The 20942-nt window shown below is 35.6% G+C and overlaps 1 protein-coding gene across 1 annotated transcript in view; it reads right to left on the reverse strand.

The window, feature by feature from the left end:
• Positions 1-20942, reverse strand: part of LOC129246197 (kinesin-like protein KIF12) — a 59193-nt gene that overhangs the window by 17515 nt on the left and 20736 nt on the right. The window contains exons 2-3 of the mRNA XM_054884797.1: positions 3167-3338; positions 2850-3077 (exon numbers count right to left, since the gene is read on the reverse strand). Of these exons, the coding sequence (XP_054740772.1) occupies positions 2850-3077; positions 3167-3338 (400 nt within the window). The remainder of the gene's footprint in view (positions 1-2849; positions 3078-3166; positions 3339-20942) is intronic.

Below are 20942 nucleotides of genomic sequence, written 5' to 3' on the forward strand. Positions count from 1 at the left end.
CCTGTGTATAACGCTTTTAGCCACGGTACCAACAGATTGCCCATCCTTTGGAGCATGGCTCGTAAAATTCCGTCTAAACCTGGTGATTTAAATGGGTCCATTCTATTTTTTGCGTTGTAATAGTGTCTTTCTTTGATAACAGTTTCCTGAGCCTAGCCGCTTCGTTACTTTCTATAGTACTACAGAAGTCTTTCCATGACTCTCTCTCTTGGCTCTACGCACCTCTTTCTCATATGTTCGTCGTAGATCATTATACTCTTGACCCCAGCTCCCTGTTCCACCAAGGTGGCTTTGATCTGCGTTTTAAGCGTATTATTAATAATTATTACAATGAAAACTCCTGCGACAACATTAGAAATAGGCAGCGGAAAAAATATTTCTCCTATAATAACTGTTGTATAGCAAAGTTTTCGCGGTAAAACTTATAACGGTTATGTTTTCTGTAATTTACACGTTCTTAAACTCTTCATCCAATTGCCATGAAATTGTGGTGAGCAGTTGTTGGCATGAAGCTCATGAGTTTACTTGGATCTATTAGGAAGTGCTGGGGTCTGAATGGTTTAACAAATTATATAGCCTTATTTTATTCATAATGGAACTAAATATTTTTTGTTTCACAAGAAATACTTTTGCAAATAATGGTTCCGGCTTGCTGGGGTCGGGATAGTCAGAAAAATCATTATCATGCCTATCATGTGTATCATCCGATACTCAACATAGAAACTTAGCTTTATAGACTAGGAAACTAAAATGTATTCCTTAACCATTTCGCAATTGGAAATATGTGGGTTGAGGAAGAGGATTGTTAAGGATATCCCGAAGTGATTGATTATCAGGGCAAAACACCTTTATAAAATAACTTTTGGTACTGCCTGAATTAAACAGCTGGAAGAATACGAGCATTGGACCTCCGCATTAGCGAGAACATGATGTAAGTTTGTCAGGTCGAACTCCAGAGAAAGTGTAATTCATTTACTTAGAAAGACGTAGTACAGTATTTGAAGTTAGTACGATTTTACAAATGGTGGCAACATTAAAGCGCCCTTCAAGACTTACAAGACCAATTGCGCGAACGAACTCACGTTACGTATATACAACTGAACCAGAATTTCGATATTATTATTTAATAAATATAATTAGGCACTTTCGGCAAACGTGGAACAATGGGTAATAAAATGGCAAGCCTCATTGAATATTTTGACAGCCAAATGTCATTGGAACTTTGACAGCTACAAAAACATCACAATTGGAAAAACTGGCATTGCCATCTGACCCCCAATGTTGTAAGAAGAGCTTTGGGATTAGACGGCGTTCTCCTCAAGCATCAGTAACTATAGAAAATACAAAGGAGAATGAAGCACTCACTCCCGTCGGTAACCACCGTTGCGTAAACAGAATAACAGTGCAATGAAGTAATATCATCGGCGTTGCGGCCGGAACGCCAACATCTTATCTCGGCAAAAATTATCCTACAGGACAGCCTCAACAGAAAAAAGAAAACAGCATTGCCCGCGCCGAAACAAACATTATATGACTTTGTCGAACGCAAGGTGATAAACTCCTTTCGTACGTGGAATCACACAAAAATATCCACGATGACATTAGGAGAATGTGCAGCGTTGGATCAGCAATGCAGGTATAGAGCTGATAGCTCAAAAAACAGAGGCAGTACTGATAAGTGCGCGGAAGAAAAAGATGACTATGAAACTCTCAGTCGGTGATACTGCGCAAAAAGAAGGCAATAATTTACCTGGGAGTCATAATCAACATGAGATTGAGCTTTAAGCAACATCTAGTAGCAGTCATAACAAAGCAGTGGCTGTAATGGGCGCTCTCGCAAGAATACTACCCAATATAGGTAGACCCCAAGGGTAAAACAACAGTCGTGGGCTCAATCATGCTCTACGCGGCTCCGGTATGGGCAGAAGCCAAGAATATCCATATACGTGAAGTGGTGTGGGAAAATTACCAGTTGATAACTTCGCCGTCTCTATAGCGAGTAAGGAGCAAAACCAACGGCAACAGAAAAATCTATCGAGAGAGAGCGATCTATGTACGAGTAGCAAAGAAGATGGGAAGAGTCATCTAAAAGGCGATGGACGTATAAGCTAATACCACATCTCGAGGAGTGGGTGGCGGTTCAAGCGTTTGCCGGAAAAATAATGCTACTACTTAAACTCACGGCCCAGCAGCAGCAGCTACAGGTGCAAGTACAGCATGGAGCTGAACTGTTTCTGGACAGAACGACGAAAAACGTAGACACTTGGGTAAATCACGCACGATAACATCAGACAGAAGACAAGACGATAGTTCGTAAATACTGTGCTATTGCAAATTTTCCGATGTTCCATTTCCTCCACAACCACTTATGAATGCTTAATGCTGACAGCGGTCCCAGGGCGGCAATCAGTCCAGGGGAAAGAACGTTACAGTGCTAGTAGGAGCATGAGTAGGAAAGGCGCCTTTGATGATATTTCCGACATTTTGATTTTAACCTCTTATCAAAACAAAAAACCCTTGCTATCTGGCCACCCTATACCATGTTTGCACTTTTAAATAAGCTTTAATGGCCGTATGATTTTAATAATTATTATAAAGTGAAATTTAGTAATAAAAATAAGAATGGCAAATATTTACATATTAAGTATTCAACTTGGTGATTTTCAAACATTTTTATAATTATTGGTAGAACTGTTTTTCAATGTAAAATTAGTGACAAAAAATACATATAAAGTATAAATGTTATTTATAAATACAAGATTCAAAGGACGGAAATGAGTCTCAAACTTATTCAGTATTGCTTGAGTTGGGTTAGATACTGGTGTAGTTTATTTATTTTATTAACTCACCAGATCGGGCGGACCCGTTAGCGTATGCGTTTTTCCCGAACCAGTTTGTCCATAACAAAATGCTGTACAACTAAATCCTTCAATCGCCATCTCAATTATTCGCTTGATGCCTGAATAATCCAGAATATCTTCTTGGGTAGCTCCAGGTTCGAAAACCACGTTATAGGTAAACACGTGCACATTTTCTTGATTTCGTGATCTTTTGTTACTGCCCTCACTACTTTCGATCTACACACACATATGTATATAGAAAATGCAAACAAAATAATTTATATGAGGTGACCCGCATGTACATACATGTAAATATGCAGACTTACAATAATTTGCCCATTTCCAGGAAACTGCAGAATCATTCCATGTCTATCCCTCTTTTCTCTCTCGTTCAAAGGCCGCACTCTGACCACTACATTTATGTTATCCTCTGGCGTTGAAGGTTCACTGCCAGTGGACTTAGAAGCCACTATTTCCAATGTATCTGCACTACCAATTCTGGAAAAATCACAATAAACGGAGACAGAGTATGAATTTTAATTCAAAGTAAATTGTTAAGGATCCACATAAATAACAAGAAGTAAATTTTTTTTGCGAACTTGACTTATAACCTTGGCCAAATACAGTTCCCTTGAACTTGAGGCACACATCATTTGTGGTATAAATGAGCACCCAAATATATATACATATGTTCAGCTACCCCTCCCTTCAATCATACACACTTTTATAAGTGCACACAATTAGACGGCGACTACATTCCCAATGTTTGTTGTAGTGTGGCGAGTGTTACGTGTCGCAACCATTTACCATTGTGCAAATCAGTTAGCAAGGTGTATGTATATGTGTGCCCCCTGCATGTATTAAATATATAATATGACGTAGCAGGGAATCGCATAAATTAATGAACTTAAGACACGTAACACGCAAACAATCCATTCCATTTTTTCCCTCTTTATGTATATCTATGCTTGTATTATGTATACATATATATTTCTATTTCATATTTATATACTACAAAATCTATATACTACTCTTCCACAAATAAATATGTATATAGATGTACAACTTTTTTAGTATTTTATTTCATTAACTCAAATTAATGGTAATAAATGGCTTACCCTGGAATCTGAGAAAGGGTGGACGTAGTAGAAAACTTTAATTTTTATTTATGACAACTGCACATACATATATATGTGTATATGCACACATACTCATATAATGGATTTCAAGACTAACAATTTTGGGAGTCAATGTTAGTCACACCTTTTTTTTCTATGAGTATGGATTTTTCGTCTTGTTCTCGTTCTCCACAAGACGCACTCACTTCATTCATTTTCCTATTTAGATGAAGTGGGGCTAATGGTGGTATTGGTGAGCAGTGTTACCGTTCGTACTTTTGTATCAAACATTCGCCACATCAACGTTTTTTAAAGAATGCCGAATTGGAATTTTTTACGCCTTGCCACCAGTACAAAATTGAGGATCAGGAACGCCCAAAAGTAATGGGCAGGGTGAATGCGGTAGTTGAGGACATGCATATATGTATAAGTACAGTAGAAGCCCGATAAGTACAATTGGAAAATTTCAGCAATGATTGCACTTAGCGAAAAATTGCACTTTTGCGAATTTCTCCTGTGGATCGAGGAATACCTAGGGAAAAATATTTTAACTCTTTTCAATGCAATTAATGAGCTCAAAAGGTCGATATTCAAGAAAAATGAACACATATTTATTGAAATTAATACAAAGAGATCAATGCGGAAGGACATATGAGTGTGTGCTCCAAAATTCAATTATTTTTTTTGGAAAAACTTTGTTATTTTCGATTGCGTTTTCTCGTAACTCTTTTCAAGTGCTTTTGATCGGATATCATGCAAACAAGCGATCTGATTGAATGACAGTACATCGTTCTGTTCACCCCATTTCAAAATTGTATTGACAGAGCCAAAAATCGATTCATGCTGGACTTTTTCGGTTGTTTCTTCTTGAGTAGTATCTTCGAGTTCATTGGCTTCACTATCACCTTCATCTATTCCTAATTCCAAAACCCAATTGCGGATTTCATCTGTGTCTGCTTCACCCACATAGTTTTCGACCATCTCATTTAACCGTTGTAATCCTCCAACAAGAAGGGGGTCGTCAATTTCGATATCCAATGGCATATCGTCTGGATTAGGTTCAATAATCGCGTCAACTGTTGGGCTTGTACCCAATACGCTTTTCCAGCATTTAGCGATCGTTTCAGGGAGCAATTTCCCCCATGCTTGGCTCAACATGATCACGGCGGTTTTCAAATCAATTTTCTTCAATAGTTCATGTAATGAAGAATCTTTTTCACTAATTATGGTTTCCATTAGCAATGTTTCGTATTGAATTTTTGTCAAGTTAATAACACCTTGATCCATTGGCTGTAAAATCGCTGTGCCATTGGCCGGAAAACACATCACTTCGATCTCACCACAAACTAATTCTTTTTCGGGCGGATGAGATGGGGCTTGATCCAGCAAGAGTAATGCTTTGGGTGGAACATCATTTTCTTTGGCGAATTTTTTCACTTCTTCGACAAAATTATCAAAGAACCACTTTTTGAAAATATCCCGCGTCATCCAAGCAGTCTTGTTGCTAGCATAATTCACCGGTAGACGAAATTTTTTAAAACAACGCGGATTCATAGATTTGAGATCGTTAATGGTTTTATTTTGTGGCTGCCATCACCATTTGCACACAAAAGAACACTGATTCGATCTTTTGAAACTTTGTTGCCTGGAGCACTATTTTCATCTTTCGAAACGAAGGTTTTATTTGGCAAAAGTTTCCAAAAGAGCCCCGTTTCATCAGCATTATATATTTGTGATGTTACATATCCTTTTTCAGCGATTTTCACCGTCAATTTTTCCTTAAATGGCTCAATGGCTTCTGGATCACAAGATAATGATTCACCAGTCACAGTCAAATAGCGAAGTCCGAAGCGTTTCTTGAATCGCGAAAACCATCCATCACTTGCATTGAATTATTCTCCATCCTTTTTTATTTCATCAAATATTTTTAATGCTTTGCTTTTCAATATCAAGCTAGAAACAGAAGCATTTCGTCGCCGCTGATTCATGAAAAACTGGTACAAACGCTTCTCGAGCTCTGGATGACTGCCAAACCGCAAAGTTTTCCGTTTATTTCCAAGTGAAAATGAATTGTATGCATTTTCTTTTAATGAACGGGATTGTTTTTTTATTCGGCAAATCGTTTTAATGAACGGGATTGTTTTTTTATTCGCAATCAACTTTGTATTCGAATGCAAGATGTCGTTGTTTAACGCCTTTTTCAATTTTTTGGAGAATCTCATCTCTTTCTTTCAATGTAAGAAAATGTAGATTCTTTTTCACTTTTCCCATGATTTTATTTGATGAAAGCAAAAAAAAATGATTCAAACTCCGAACGATTGTTTTACTCTCAAGAACCAGCTTGAAACTAACGCGTGTTGAATGTCACAAACCATCGATGCCATATTTTATGATATCATCGCTACAATTTTACAGTTATTTGTAAAAATCAAAAATCACAAAGCGTGAGAACAGTGTTTTTGGTCGCAATAATTCCGAGAACCATAACTGTGCATAGCTATAAAGCTGTGTCTTCGCGCGTGATGAACGCAAATACAATACATTGCCCTATTAAGTAAAAAATTTCTTCGAACAAGAATTCTTTTGCGCCCGAAAATTGCAATTTTTTATTGCTCTTTTCGAGTTTTCTATGGACTCAAAATCGAATTGTACTTTCCGCGAAATTGCAGTTATCGGTATTGCACTTAACGGGCTTCTACTGTATATGTACGTAGTACCATTCCCGTTCACAAATATGTATTTGTATAGTCTAATAACACAACAAATGAGCGCTTTCAACAGTTGTCCGCGATATTCTTCATGAGGTCGGTATTAACCTTTTCGATGGCTTCCAAGTTCATAAAATGCTTTCTTTTCTTCAAAAATGTATTCTCACGAAGAAATAAAAGCAACACGGCACGAAATCAATGAATATAAATTATTGTATGTATGAATGTATGTATGTATTACATAGATGACTTTACTAGAAATACCCATTTTAAAAAGGGAGAGTCATAAAATCCCCAGAAATGTAGTCCCCACACACAAAATCCCGAGTTTGAAAAATATCGCCCAACACAGAATCCCCAAAATTCCTCTGGGTGGAAAGTCATACGTGTCAAGCTTGGTGGCAAAATATGTAGATAAGTCAATGGGGTAGGCATACACACTCCGATCAACGAAATCGAGGGTTTTGTTTACATTTCCCCAATACTCAAGAGAATGACCAACAAAATATTTCCCGCTTAGACGTCAAAAAACACGCAATGAAAGGCGCGAAAAAATCATCATTAAATGCGCGCAGATTTTCGAAAACTTCTTAAAAAAGAGAATGTGCAAAAACCCAGGGTGAAAAGTCATCGTGTAAATCGGCTCCATTTGTGAGCTTCCACACTGAGCTTATTTTCGATTTATTAATTACCGAATTGGGTGGCAAGTTTGATAAATTTTTTGATAATTGGTAAACTGCAATAAACATAAAATTATTATTTTTTATTATAATAATTATCTATATAACAGCTCAATTCGCCTTCTTTTACTTATTGCTGCTTACTTGTAAATATGATCTGTAAATCAAGTGCAAAGAAGTCAATGAAAAGTCTGCATGGTGAAAATAATTTTTTGTACAGCAAGTAAAATAGAAAAGCCCAATAAAGGAAATTATTTGTTATTTGTTGGCGTATCCGTCCCACCACATTTGTACTGTGGAAATAAGAACCTAGAATTTCGGTGAAATTTTACGCAACCGAAGTCACTTTTATATAAAAGTGTTGTAATAATAAACAAAAAATGATCAACAGCATTAAATTAAAATAGTACCTACGGAACACAGCCACGATCCAAGCACCCATAAAATAGATACAACAAAAACGATTCTAATTTAAAGGAAATGACAGCTTTTAAGAACTTTAAACACTGCTAATAATAAGAGAAGTCATTGTGAACTGCAAGCTAGAAAGCCGGGCGTGCCTTCTTTCTAAGCTTTAAACTTTTGTACCTTAAAGTTGTCCGTAATAGCAAATTACATAATGTAATAATGCATAATAATTCTTTTCTAACCTCAAAGCATAGACAACATACTAGGAATCACAGCACACTGATGCTGAAAACAGTGAACGACGTAAACGCAGTCCCCTGTCAGCTGTTACGATCAAACTAATGAGAACCCCATGTAAATGAAAAATTCCTTCCTTCCGTATCGTAGATTTTATCTCAGGATTTTTAAAAATTCCCGTAGAATCTTGTCAAATCTGACATTGTCATCGGTAAGTTTGACATTCGAATCACCGTTTTTCGTTGGTTTCCTTAATTCAATCGAGAGCGTACTTCGCTACAGAACGAATTTCGTTGCCGCGCCAGAAAAAGTCGATGCTGTGTGTGAACTGTTATGCAAGATCATCATGTGGCCTTGAAATAAAAACATGTTTGGCCATTACTTCCTCTTACATATGTACATTCAATATTAGCTGAAAATTTGGCCGTCAAAAAGATTTGATCTCGTTGAATGTCGTATAATTTGACAACCGCTCAGAAAAGAGCTCGTGTCGACAGGTGTAAAGAAATGTTGACAAATTTCAATTGCTGTGCATCAGTAACATTAGGGCGTGCGAGGATTCATTTATCTTATAAATTATCCAACATAAGCTCGCGCACGAAGCACTTCGATGGAAACGTTTTTGTTTTGGAATATTTGGTCAGTGTTGAATGATATACTATATTACCACAATTGAATGGCAGACCAATCACAGAAGATGAATCTTTACTTGCTTGAGCGTTTTTGGAGCGTTCAAGCCATTAAATTGCAAGTAGAAATGAATTGACCTTCACGGGCAATATTTTGAAAATCAATACTATTTTCTATTTTAAATATTTATAATTAATTGTCATTCTATATTTACTTGTCAATCCCAAAACTTATATATGTACATACAGTCAAACTTCTATCACTCGAATCACCCTTACCTAATGAAAATGTTCGGCTTATGGGGACTTCGAGTTATAGAGTAATATTATTTTTTTTTAAGAAACTGCATATAAATTAAAAGTTACAAAGTAATTACAAATTAGTGACTGAAAACCTAAATTCCTTCCTTTTTTCATTAAACAGAGATTCTAATTTGTTCAAAGCCTTATGAGGATCGTCAGTGGTAGTGTCATTCGTTTGCAAGTTTAAATAATTTTCTCCACTGAACCCTCATCATCAGTTGTCGTTCCCTCAAATCCGAATCTATTGATATGGTGTTTAATAATGTCTTCGTCTGTGGGAAAACCTGCAATTAAAACCCATTGGCAAACTTTACATAAAGAAGAAACGTCAAAAACAAAAGAAAAACATTCGATGCACAAATACATAAATACTTCCCCGAATATACTAAAAAAAAAACTAAAAAGAACATAATTTGATCTAAATAATTCGACTTAGAGGAGTGTGTGCGTACATAATATTGAGCTATAGAGAAATTCGGGGTGGAGAAGTTCAAATTGTGGGACTAAAATTTAGCCTATATTGCCACTCGATGTAGTGCGAATTATAGAAAATTCGATTTTTATGTGCTCGAAATAAGTTCACAAATGAAATAAGTCACATATTCCAAAAGGAGTAGCTTCAAAGCAAATACCGCAAATCACACTGTTTAATAAAATACCACTTCTTAAACTTCTTTTTTTTTAAATTACATATACATAATTATTTTTTAATGATATATTGAACATCAACATACTCGTATATATATATGTATTATATATAATTGGCGCGTACTCCCTTTTTGAGTGTTTGGCCGAGCTCCTCCTCCTATTTATGGCGTGCGTCTTGATGTTGTTCAATAAATGGAGGGACCTATAGTTTCAAGCCGACTCGGAACGGTAGATATTTTTATAAGGAGCTTTTTCATGGCAGAAATACCCTCGAAGGTTTGCCATTGCCTGCCGAGAGGCGACTGATATTAGAAAAAACGTTTTCTTCTTTTCCGTATTTCACCGAGTTTCTAACCTACGTTCTCTCTGAATTCCCAATGGTAGTCACGCACCAACCCATTCGGCTACGGCGGTCGCCCACATGTACATAGGCAATAGATTAAGGTAAATAGTTTATTAATACCTATATGAGATTTTTTCAAATCATCATGGAAAGTGGTTCGAGCCACATGGGATTTGAGGAAAACGAAAAGAAAAAAGCAGAAAAAATCAATATTTTCCTTTAAAAAATTTACTGTAATTGTGAAAGTCACTATTTACTGTAATTGTGAAAGTCACTGCTTTAACACCCTCAAATGCAAACTGTTACATAAAGCGAACACTTATGCACCTCCGATTTCTTTCAAACTGCAAAGGAATTTTGAAATAAATATTTTATATTATATTAATAATACAGCTCCATAATTTAGACCTTTTTTACGAATAGTTTTCTCTAAATCCTCAACAAAAGACTCTGTCGCTTAGAAATTTAAAAGCAAAAAATTCAAATTAATAAAAATTTCTTTCAAAAAGTCGTAAAACCATTTACTAAAATAATTTCGAAAGCTTAAAACAAGCCCTCAAGTGAGGTTCATGAAAATGGCCAAAATAGCCGTTTCCCCTTCTATTTTTTTGGAACATTGAAATTTTGCAGCTCTGTTTAATTGATGTGAAACAGCCGATTGAAGAATAATCCTCCGCCAGAGGATTTCTTGACATCGACGCTAAAAGTATGTTCACATATGTAGCGATTAGCAATAAATCCACTAAAATTAATCTACGCGTTCACATATGGCGGATTACCTGCAAAATTAACAATTAGCTGTCAATATTGTTTTGAAAAGTTTTCTTCTTCTTGACTCCACATCCTGCCATAAACTTCATGTGGCATTTAATAATGCCACACGGTATGTATTGGTATACTATACATGATAATATATCCGCCTGGCGAACAAAGTTACTGGGCTGTTGCCTTAACAGTTATTTGCCTGCTAGAAATTGCATATTTATGTGCAAACTTGCATAATTCAAGTCCTCTACCTACCTGACAGAGAAGTTGATACCAGTAAGATCTCACAGACACAACAAATTCATCGTTCCAACATTTAATTACCTGGCATCATCGAGATTATTCTTCATTAACGCTGTTAAAGTGTGGAACTCATGGCTCAAGGCTGGACTTAACAGATTTAACTACAGGGCACAAGTCTATAATTGCTTTAGAAGTGTTTGACTGCATTGAATTAGGGCAATACATTTCTCTCTTTATATTCTAATATCTACTTTTGTTTTTTCGTTTCTAAATTCCTCTTTTCTTTTCCTACTACTTCTTACTACTATAGTCAAGTTACATAAATTGGATTGATTTATTAATGAACTAGTGGATAAATTTAGACTAAGTAACTTTCATGTTAAAATCATTCTAGTTATACGAGAATAAACTAATGTTGGAGTACTATTAAAAGACCTTAGTCTTACTTTGTACTATTGATATAAATAAATTTTTATTAACAATATGAAGAAAAAATTGCTTTGTTGGAATATTTTGGAGTTTCTGGTTTGTTTAATTATTATTAACGATATGAAGAGAAGGCAAAGAGAAGCAATAGTTCATTTAATTGCACAATTGGCTGCTAGTAATAGACAGTTGAAGGAAATCCGTAAACGACGTCTACTGAGATTGCAAAAAATTATGGCAGCGATACGCTCGCGAAATTCGATATTACATTTTATAATAAGCAATAACAGGTCAAAGCGACTTTAGACACACGCTTTCTTCTGTAATATGAATTATGTCTTTTCTTTTCCAGCGTCCATTTTATTATTTTGTCAATTGACGTTTCTCCCTACATTCGTAATTATAATTATCGATAACACAGGGTTGTATGGGAAAAAGTATGGTTATAATCTCAGCTTATTTTATAATCCCGGACTTCGGGAAAGAAATTTTGTGTGGGTAGTCTCGCCATTTAATTACGGATTGGGAGTTAAGCTCGAAAAAGTAGATAATCTGCTTATATGTGAACGTATTATAAGGGGTTTTCGATAGAATAGCAGTCTCTAACGAGTTCTTCAGTCTACTATTTCACAGGCAGTTCCATAGAGTGGTTTATATACTTAGAATATATGTAACGAGGTGTGTTCAAAAAATATGGTGAATTTGGTAAGGCTACGTACGTTCGACTATCGATTGTTATTTTATTATTTGTTTAATGTTTTTGGCCGTGAAACGTGTGGCAGCGAAGTTCGTTCCAAAATTGCTGAATTTTGACCAAAAACAACGTCACGGAGGCATCGCTCAGGAAATGTTGAATGACGTCAACGATGATCCTAAGTTACTTAAAAGGGTCATAACTGGCAACGAATCATGGGTATATGGATATGACATCGACTCCAAAGCCCAATCGTTCCAATAGAAGAGTCCAGGAGAGCCAAGACCAAAAAAGCACGCGAAATTCGATCAACTGTCAAAGTTTTGCTCACTCTTTTCTTCGATTACTATGGCGTAGTGCATCAGGAGTTCTTACTACAAGGTCGGTAAATAAGTAGTATTACCTTGAAGTTATGCGCCGTTTTCGTGAAGCAATATGAAAAAAACGCCCGGAATTGTGGAAAAAATATTCATGGCTTTTGCATCATGATAATGCACCTGCTGACTTATCTTTGCTTGTGAGAGATTATTTTGCCGTTATCATATTTCAGCCTCCGTATTCACCAGATTTGGCCTCCTGCGACTTCTTCCTGTTCTCAAGATTGAAGAGGCGCATGAAAGTATGGCGTTTTGCGCCGACTGAAGAGATTAAAACCGAATTTCTGAGAGAGCTCAAGGACATACCAAAAAGTGCATATCAGAGCTGCTTCGAGGATGGCACAAGTGTATTATATCTGAGGGACTACTTTTGAATTTATGAATAAATAACTATTTTTTGAGAAAAATGAAAATCCCCCTTATTTTTTGAATACGCCTCATACTTACATAATTGTCGCTTACATCATTTGTTGGTTATTTTGTCGAGCGCTCGTCGTTTTTCACAGATGAAAGAACCTACAATTTATGTCGCCTCTGAATGACATATGGTTTTTTATGAGGAACTTTTCCATGGCAGAAATACACGCGGAGGTTTGCCATTGCCTGTCGAAAGGCGCCCGCTTTCAAAAACAACTTCTTTTGTCCTTCCTGTTTCATGTCCAGGTTTTCGATCATAGACTTACCGAATGATAGTCACGCAGCAACACTAATAAAAAAGTGCATGATTTTGTTAAAGTGAATAATAAATCGTATGTGAGAATCATTAAAATTGAATTGGGAACTTCTCAGATACATATCTGTATGCTGCTTTTTGGCCCAGTCGTTTGGTCGTATTAGCCCTGAATATTGCGAAATTGGGAGCTGGATACTTTTGCACGATAATGTACATCCTTAACGATTGAGAGTTATGAATGGAAATAAATTAGTACAAGAACAAAATGAAACAATCTTAAATGCATGAAAAAAACCTCAGAAATATTTAGGTATATGCCAAAGGAGAATGTAGAATTTATAGATCAATATTAGAACTAGAGCAGCTACGCCTTACGAAATACATATATTTAAAAAAAATTGTCGAAAAATGTCGACAAATTCTGGGATACAAATTCGAGAAAATTGTTAATCCCTTCATTCCCTATCTAATAGCATTGACAGACAGCGCAGGTAATCTGATTAAAATTTTAGTGTGACAGATGGTTGTTACACGAATTAGTGAACAGCTGATTTGCTTATTGGGCAGTTGTGCCAGTAAAAGATGGACCGCAGGCAACAAATACGGGCATTAGATACCCTGATATCAAAACAATTTTTGTAATTTCGAACGTGTTAGTGAAAACTAGCATTGCGTCCATACTATCACAAAATAGTAAGTTTGATATTATAAAATTTATAGGTTATAATTCATATTGTATTATACTTATATTATATTCGTACTATAAAATAAATATTATTGTGCCCATCATATTGTTCCAGAATATTAATGCTGCAATAGTTGTTTTTTCTTGTTCTCCCTTTAAAGTTTGATTATTTTTCATTCGCAATAGATATTAACTGTCGTTTTTCGATAGTGTTGCCACTGAAAATTCTTTTAATCCGCTTAAATTATGGGAATTAAGCCCAGTAGTTGATCTGCATTAATTGCAAATAATTTTTGAGATAATTCCGAATTAGTGCTGTAATAGAACGATTTCTTTTTGGTAAAACAAAACTTTGGGAAACAAAATTATCGTCGTGAAATTCGAGTACTAAATCTTAATAATAACATCTTTGTCAACCATTCACTTGTAACGCTTTTCCCATTTAATATAAATCTCCCTTTGAGCAAAAAGTGAAAGCTTTTACCCTTTGTAATACATATTTGGGGTGTTGGACTATGGGTTTATTCTACAAATATTATTTATTCACTATGAGTTTTCAGGACGAAAGGATCGTTACTATGAACTGAACTGTTCCCAATTACTGTCTAATTGAGTAACGGGGGAACAATTACATTTCCGTTCTGAACTCTTTTACCACTACTATTTGCTTAAATAAATATGTACAAAAAAATCAATACGTAGATATATATGTACATATATAATCTTTCTAAAAGAAAATACTTGAACTATTTTCTAATATTTTTATAGTATTAACATTGGTCACAGTGGTAAAGGCGGTAAAAAAAAAAAACAAATCGCTAGACAACTCACTTTTGAACGTTTACTTTAACGCAGAGCAATAAACTTTGCCCTATTCTGTGATTATTTATATATCATTAATAATCGAACTCATTTGCGCCACATTCTGTTTATAATGGTTATATATATAAAGGTATGGAGGCATATTGTACTTGCTAAACCGGTAGGATAACCACTCAACAAATTTACACCGTGTAATTTGATGTTGCACTACGTGACTTTTATTTCTTGATATTGATATACTAAGAATATGTTAAAAAAAAATTTACCACATCTCAGCTTCCAGATAAAAAGCTAGTTTTACTTGGATTGATATTTTGATTGAAACGGCAATGCTTTTGAGGTGCAGCTGGCTTCCTGTTATCGATTTTAATTTGACAAGTTGCAGCCGCGGGTCGGGATTTGCATACATATGATGAGGTTTTCGAATTCATTCAATTTCTTATATTATAAATTTACGAATTTAAGCATTGTAAATTTTACAATCAAGTAGCACTAAATTTTATTAGCAAAATAATCGTTCTTCGGTTGCAACTTTCAGGCGAATGGTTTATGGTCGTAATAACCGTCCACCCGTGTTCACTATTCGTCGAACTGTTGGGAATTTCGAGCCTATTTTTTCTATACATAACGTTAATGTGCCAATAAGACAAAGCTTCCTTCGAAGTGAATAAAGTGTTGTCTTTGGTTAGATGGAATCGTCGGTCGGTACTTCTTCCAAAATGGAGCTGGTGCCACCGTCTGTGCCAATGGGCAATAATCAACTTTTTATGACCGAAATTGGGTGAAGTTTATCTTGACAACATTTGGTTTCAACAAGACGGAAAAGTTTAGCGATCCGACTATTTCAGAAAATTGTGACATTGAATGATCTCTAATTGTGATTCAACACCATTGGACTACTTCTTGCTGTTTTATTTGAGATTATTAGTATATGGGAATAAACCAGTCTCAGTTCATGCTTTGAAAGCCAATCTTGAATGCTTTGTTCGTGACATGCGACCCTATTTAGTGGAAAAAGTGCTCGAAAATTGAGTTCATCGGTGTCACTCCTGCAATAGGAACCGTGCATGCCAGTTAAATGATGCTATATTCAGAACTTTATTATAGCGGTTGTAAAGGGTGTTTTTTAGAGGTTAGGTTTTCAAGTTGGCACTACTTTTTTCGTAGATGGTCTTTTTGACAGCTGTCACTTGATTTATGCTCAGTTTGGTTTGCCATTTCATAATGAATAGACTTACACCTGAACAACGTTTGCAAATCGTGCAAATTTATTACGAAAATAATGGTTAGGTTCGCGCGACGCATCGAAGAAAATTTTGTTCACCGATGAAGCTCACTTTTGGTTGAATGGGTATGTCAATAAGCAAAATTGTCGCATTTGGAGTGAACATAATCCACAAGCCATTGCTGAGACGCCGTTACATCCTCAAAAAGTCACTGTTTGGTGTGTTCTATGGGCAGAGGGAATCATTGGTCCATATTTCTTTAAAAATGAAGCCGGCCATAATGTTACAGTCAATGGAGAGCGCTATAGAGCCATGATTAATGACTTTTTCGTGCCTGAATTGGACAATGTTGATGTGGACGACCTTTGGTTCCAACAAGACGGCGCTACATGCCATACAGCCAACGCAACAATCGATTTATTGAAGGAAACTTTTGGTGAGCGCATTATCTCGCGCCGTGGACCTGTGGCGTGGCCTCCAAGATCGTGCGATATAACACCGCTGGACTATTTTTTGTGGGGCTATGTGAAGTCGCTTGTCTACGCAGATAAGCCCGAGACGATTGACGTCTTGGAAGAGAATATTCGGCGCGTTATTGCTGACATACGGCCCCAATTGCTGCAAAAAGTGGTCGAAAATTGGGCATCTCGGCTGGAATTTATTCGAGCCAGCCGCGGCGGCCACTTGCCCGAAATCATTTTTAAAACATAATGGCAAACCCTTATCTTTATAATAAAGCTAAATTCTTGGCCATAACATTAAATTATATACGTTTTATTTCATCTTGAAAACCTAACCTCTAAAAAAACACCCTTTAGTTTATTACACAAAGAGGATTACAATGTGTCATATTTATTTTTTTTTTTTGGGATCATCATTTGTACAAAATTTTGGTAATTTGGTATATTTTCTTATAGATATCACGTTTTCTCAGCGCCCATTTCCAATACCAAACTACGGCAAAGCGTACCGAGTTTCATTGAAATATGTATATTAATTTTTGCTCGTGTTGTTGTTAGAGATAACGCTTATGTGAATAAAATTATAATTTTACGCACAAGTACACAAGTACACAAGTGAAACTAATATCTGAATCATCAATTATCGGGTAAAGCAAAATGCAGTTCATATTACCTGGAGAAGGCATATTCTTGCTAAAATTTGAAAACTTCAAAAATTCATTCACTAATGAAAAGAAAATCTACATTCAAATTAGAGTACAAGTGCTGTTATACAATTACAATTCGGAGCACTACCTATCCTATTAAAAGCGGCATTATACAGAGATACAATCCAAGATACATAGGTATATATATAATTGGCGCGTACACCCTTTTTGGGTGTTTGGTCGAGATCCTCCTCCTCTTTGTGTCGTGCGCGTCTTGATGTTGTTCCACAAATGGAGCGACGTACAGTTTTAAGCCGAGTCCGAATGGCAGCTATTTTTTTATGAGGAGCTTTTTCATGGCAGAAATACACTCGGAGGTTTGCCATTGCCTGCCAAGGGGCGACCGCTATTAGAAACAAATTTTTCTTCATTTTAGAAATCTTCAAATACCGATGATAGGTGACGAAATAAAAAATAGCAGAGCAAAATTTTTCACAAATTGCAGACCAATCCAAGCCATCTTGCTACTCTTCTCGCACATACAATCAGCATATGACTTCAAGGACTAAAAGATCGCCCCGCGTTAGATGGAAAAACGGAGATCAAAAAGAGGCCATTCAACGGGCTACTAAGTATGATAGTTAAATTAGATTAAGGTTGAAAAACTGTCTGTTAGGCTTAACTTTAATTAAACGTGCCTACATCGGTTAAGCACTGACAGTTTATTAAATTCTCAATTTGCATTCAAGCCGAAAGCAAAAGAGGCACGTCATTCAATGCAAAGCAAAATTTTATAGAAAAACAGTTCAATATAGAAAATGCAAATGTGGTGTCATCCGCAAGCCGCTACTTTGTTCTTGATGAATTTAACATTTGAGCGACATCAGCACAGAAAACTAAAACAGCTTTGTTTTAAATTAAACAAAATAATAAAAATAAAGTGCCGTGAAATTGAAATTAAAGTGAATGCTAGCCACCAGGTTTTCTCTGGACCCGTTTTCGAAAGCAAGTAAATTCATTCTAGAAAAAACGATAGTATTTGATTGAGATTCACTCAGAAATGGATTGCAGAATCTGCCTGATTAATTGGAATACATGTCTACGTAAATAAATAAAACAACATATACGTTAAAATAATAATAATACAACAATAAATTAAGAAATGTCAATTACGATGCATTTTTTTTGATTTACTTTAGTGAATATACGATAATAATATTGTTTGAAATGAATGAGGGCTAATTATTCGATTCGAACATCGACAAGTTATTCGCAGTTAATTATACGCCATTCAATCAGAATAATGATATTTGCTTAATATGATTAATCTCACTTACATATTTTGCCCCTTTTAATGTTATTTTGTTGACCGTCTTTCAGTTTCGTTTTAACAAATAAATTGTAATGTATCGTATTTCTTTGTACTGAGGCAAAAAGTTAGCCACCTCTCGTTACATTAACTTTTTAACAGCTAAGTGGAATATATGTAGGCCTTGCCTCAAAACCAACATCATTAAGTACTTATACATCATTATGCACATACCTAGAGATATATAAAGCGTTTTTCAATAAGTGCGCTTCAACTTTTTTCCGATAGGGAGGGCGAACGACGCAATTATTTTTATTTTTCGCTTGTCCTTTGTAAACTTCATTAGTATACATTTCATCATGGAACGCTACACACTTGAGCAACGATTGCAAATCGTGCAAATTTTTTATGAAAATAATCGTACAAATTTTTTATGAAAATTTATAAATTTTCCAAAAAATCATCTTCAGTTCATCGCTCACTTTTGGCTCAATGGCTTTGTCAACAAGCAAAATATGCGTTACTGGGCAGAAAGCAATCCACACGTGATTCATGAGGCACCGTTGCATCCCGAAAAAATCACTGTTTGGTGCGGTTTACATGCCGGCGGCGTAATTGGCTCATATATTTTCGTTGACGAGAACGATCGCCACGTTACTGTGAATGGAAATCGATACCGCGACATGATAAACGATTATTTTTGACCGCAATTGAATGGTATGGACTTAGACGACATGTGGTTTCAACAGGACGGGGCCACAAGCCACACAGCACACGCTACAATTGATTTGTTGAAGAGTAAATTCGATGAGCGCATTATTTCCAGAAATGGACCGGTCGAATGGCCGCCGCGCTCGTGTGATTTGACGCCTCTAGACTATTTTCTTTGGAGTTATGTGAAGTCATTGGTCTACAGTAACAAGCCGGCAACGATTTGTGAGCTCAGAGCCAATATTGAACGCGAAATTGCTGGAATTTCGGCCGATTTATGCAAAAGAGTGGTCGAAAATTGGGTTCAACGATTGGACTTCGTAAAACGTGCACGCGGTGATCATGCAAAAGAAATCGAATTTCATACTTAAGGGGGTCTTCTACCGTCGCGCCTTAATCTCGGGCCTATTTTTGGGAATTAATTACAAAGCAACCACTTGAGATAATGAAATCAGATTTTTTTTATTTAACTTGCACAAGTTTGCACTATTTAAAAATATATTTTTCAAATCGAATTCTTTGGCCCTGTGTCCTTGAACCGTCCTCGAGGTTGCCCTTGTAAAAATGTCCTAGGCGACTTTGTGGCACGCGATCGACCATTTTACTTATCTGAAATCAAAAAAAATTTTTTTTTTATCATAAAGTGTAGCGTTGGCTATGTTTTCCCAGTGGCGATTTTAAATATTTTGAAATTTGTAAAAAATGCGTGATTTTAAAAAAAAAGTTTGAAAATTTCCTCTTTTTTTACACTTTAGAGGCCCGCAAAATTAAACTAATCAAAAATTGAAAAAAGTGGTCTGGGAAAACATAGCGAGATGTTCACTGAATAACTGGAAAAAAGATGGAATGAATTCGACAAATATTTATAGTAGATGTGTGACCAGAAAGTTGAAAAAAGTCAACTTTCGGGAAAAGGCGTTTAAAGATAAAGTTTGGTATAACACATGATTGCAGCATGCATGTATTCTATCCGAAATGGTCATGAAGGAACATGTTTTTCATAAAACCCTCTTTATAGCATACTCTTAACATTAGTAGCTTTTAAAAAATCTAAAAAAAAAAAATCGATTTTTTCAAACCGTGACGGTAGAAGACCCCCTTAAATGTATATGTTCAAACTCGATAATAAAAAAAAATTAGTTAAAAAAGTCAAACCGTTTGTGTTTTATTAAAAAATTTTTTGCGCTCTTACTGAAAAACGCTTTAGTAGTAGTAGTATTTATTGCAAATAAAGTAAAATATACAACATTTGTAGTTTACTTATTGTAATATTAAAAAAAATAAATATTTACAATAATTTAACGACAATGGCATGAAAACCACAAAACGTACAAAACAATTATTCGGTTTATGGTTTTTTTAAAACCAGTTAAACTCTTTTATTAAATAATCTCTGTATCTAGAGGCATATTTAATGAAACGCAAAAGTTTATCGCAATGATCATTTTCCCCATTGAGAATCTCAATCAGCTGTGAATCATTTCAGGTAGATTTTCCGAAAAAGACTTTTCTATATTCTCTTAAAATTGGGCAGCGCGCCAGGAAATGTGCTATGTTTTCAAGCTCGTCTAAATTACACATGGAGCAAGTTTTATTTTCTGTGTCAAATCTGTTGTTATTTAAAATTACCATGCCACTTCTAGCCCTCATTATCCACATGCTTGATTCTACATCATATTTTTTTAAATAAACCAGACCTTTTGACCAATCTAATTCCTTATATATCCTACTAGTACTTAAGCCTTTTTTTATGTACATATTCATCCTAGCCTGGTTGTGGTTTGTTAAAAGTAATTTTGCATCTTCTATCCAGCTTTCTGATTGTATGTTATCTGTTCGCCAAATGACGTCGTTTTTACAAAACAAGTTCTTTAGATCTGTAATGCAGAAGACTTCTTTCTTTATAACAATTTTGGACAGATAATGTGGCAGCCGATTTTCTGAGTACATAAGCAAAATTCTGTGCATATACTTAAGGAATAGTTCTAA

This window comes from Anastrepha obliqua, chromosome 4, assembly GCF_027943255.1.
Source record: "Anastrepha obliqua isolate idAnaObli1 chromosome 4, idAnaObli1_1.0, whole genome shotgun sequence".
In the NCBI taxonomy this organism is placed as follows: domain Eukaryota; kingdom Metazoa; phylum Arthropoda; class Insecta; order Diptera; family Tephritidae; genus Anastrepha; species Anastrepha obliqua.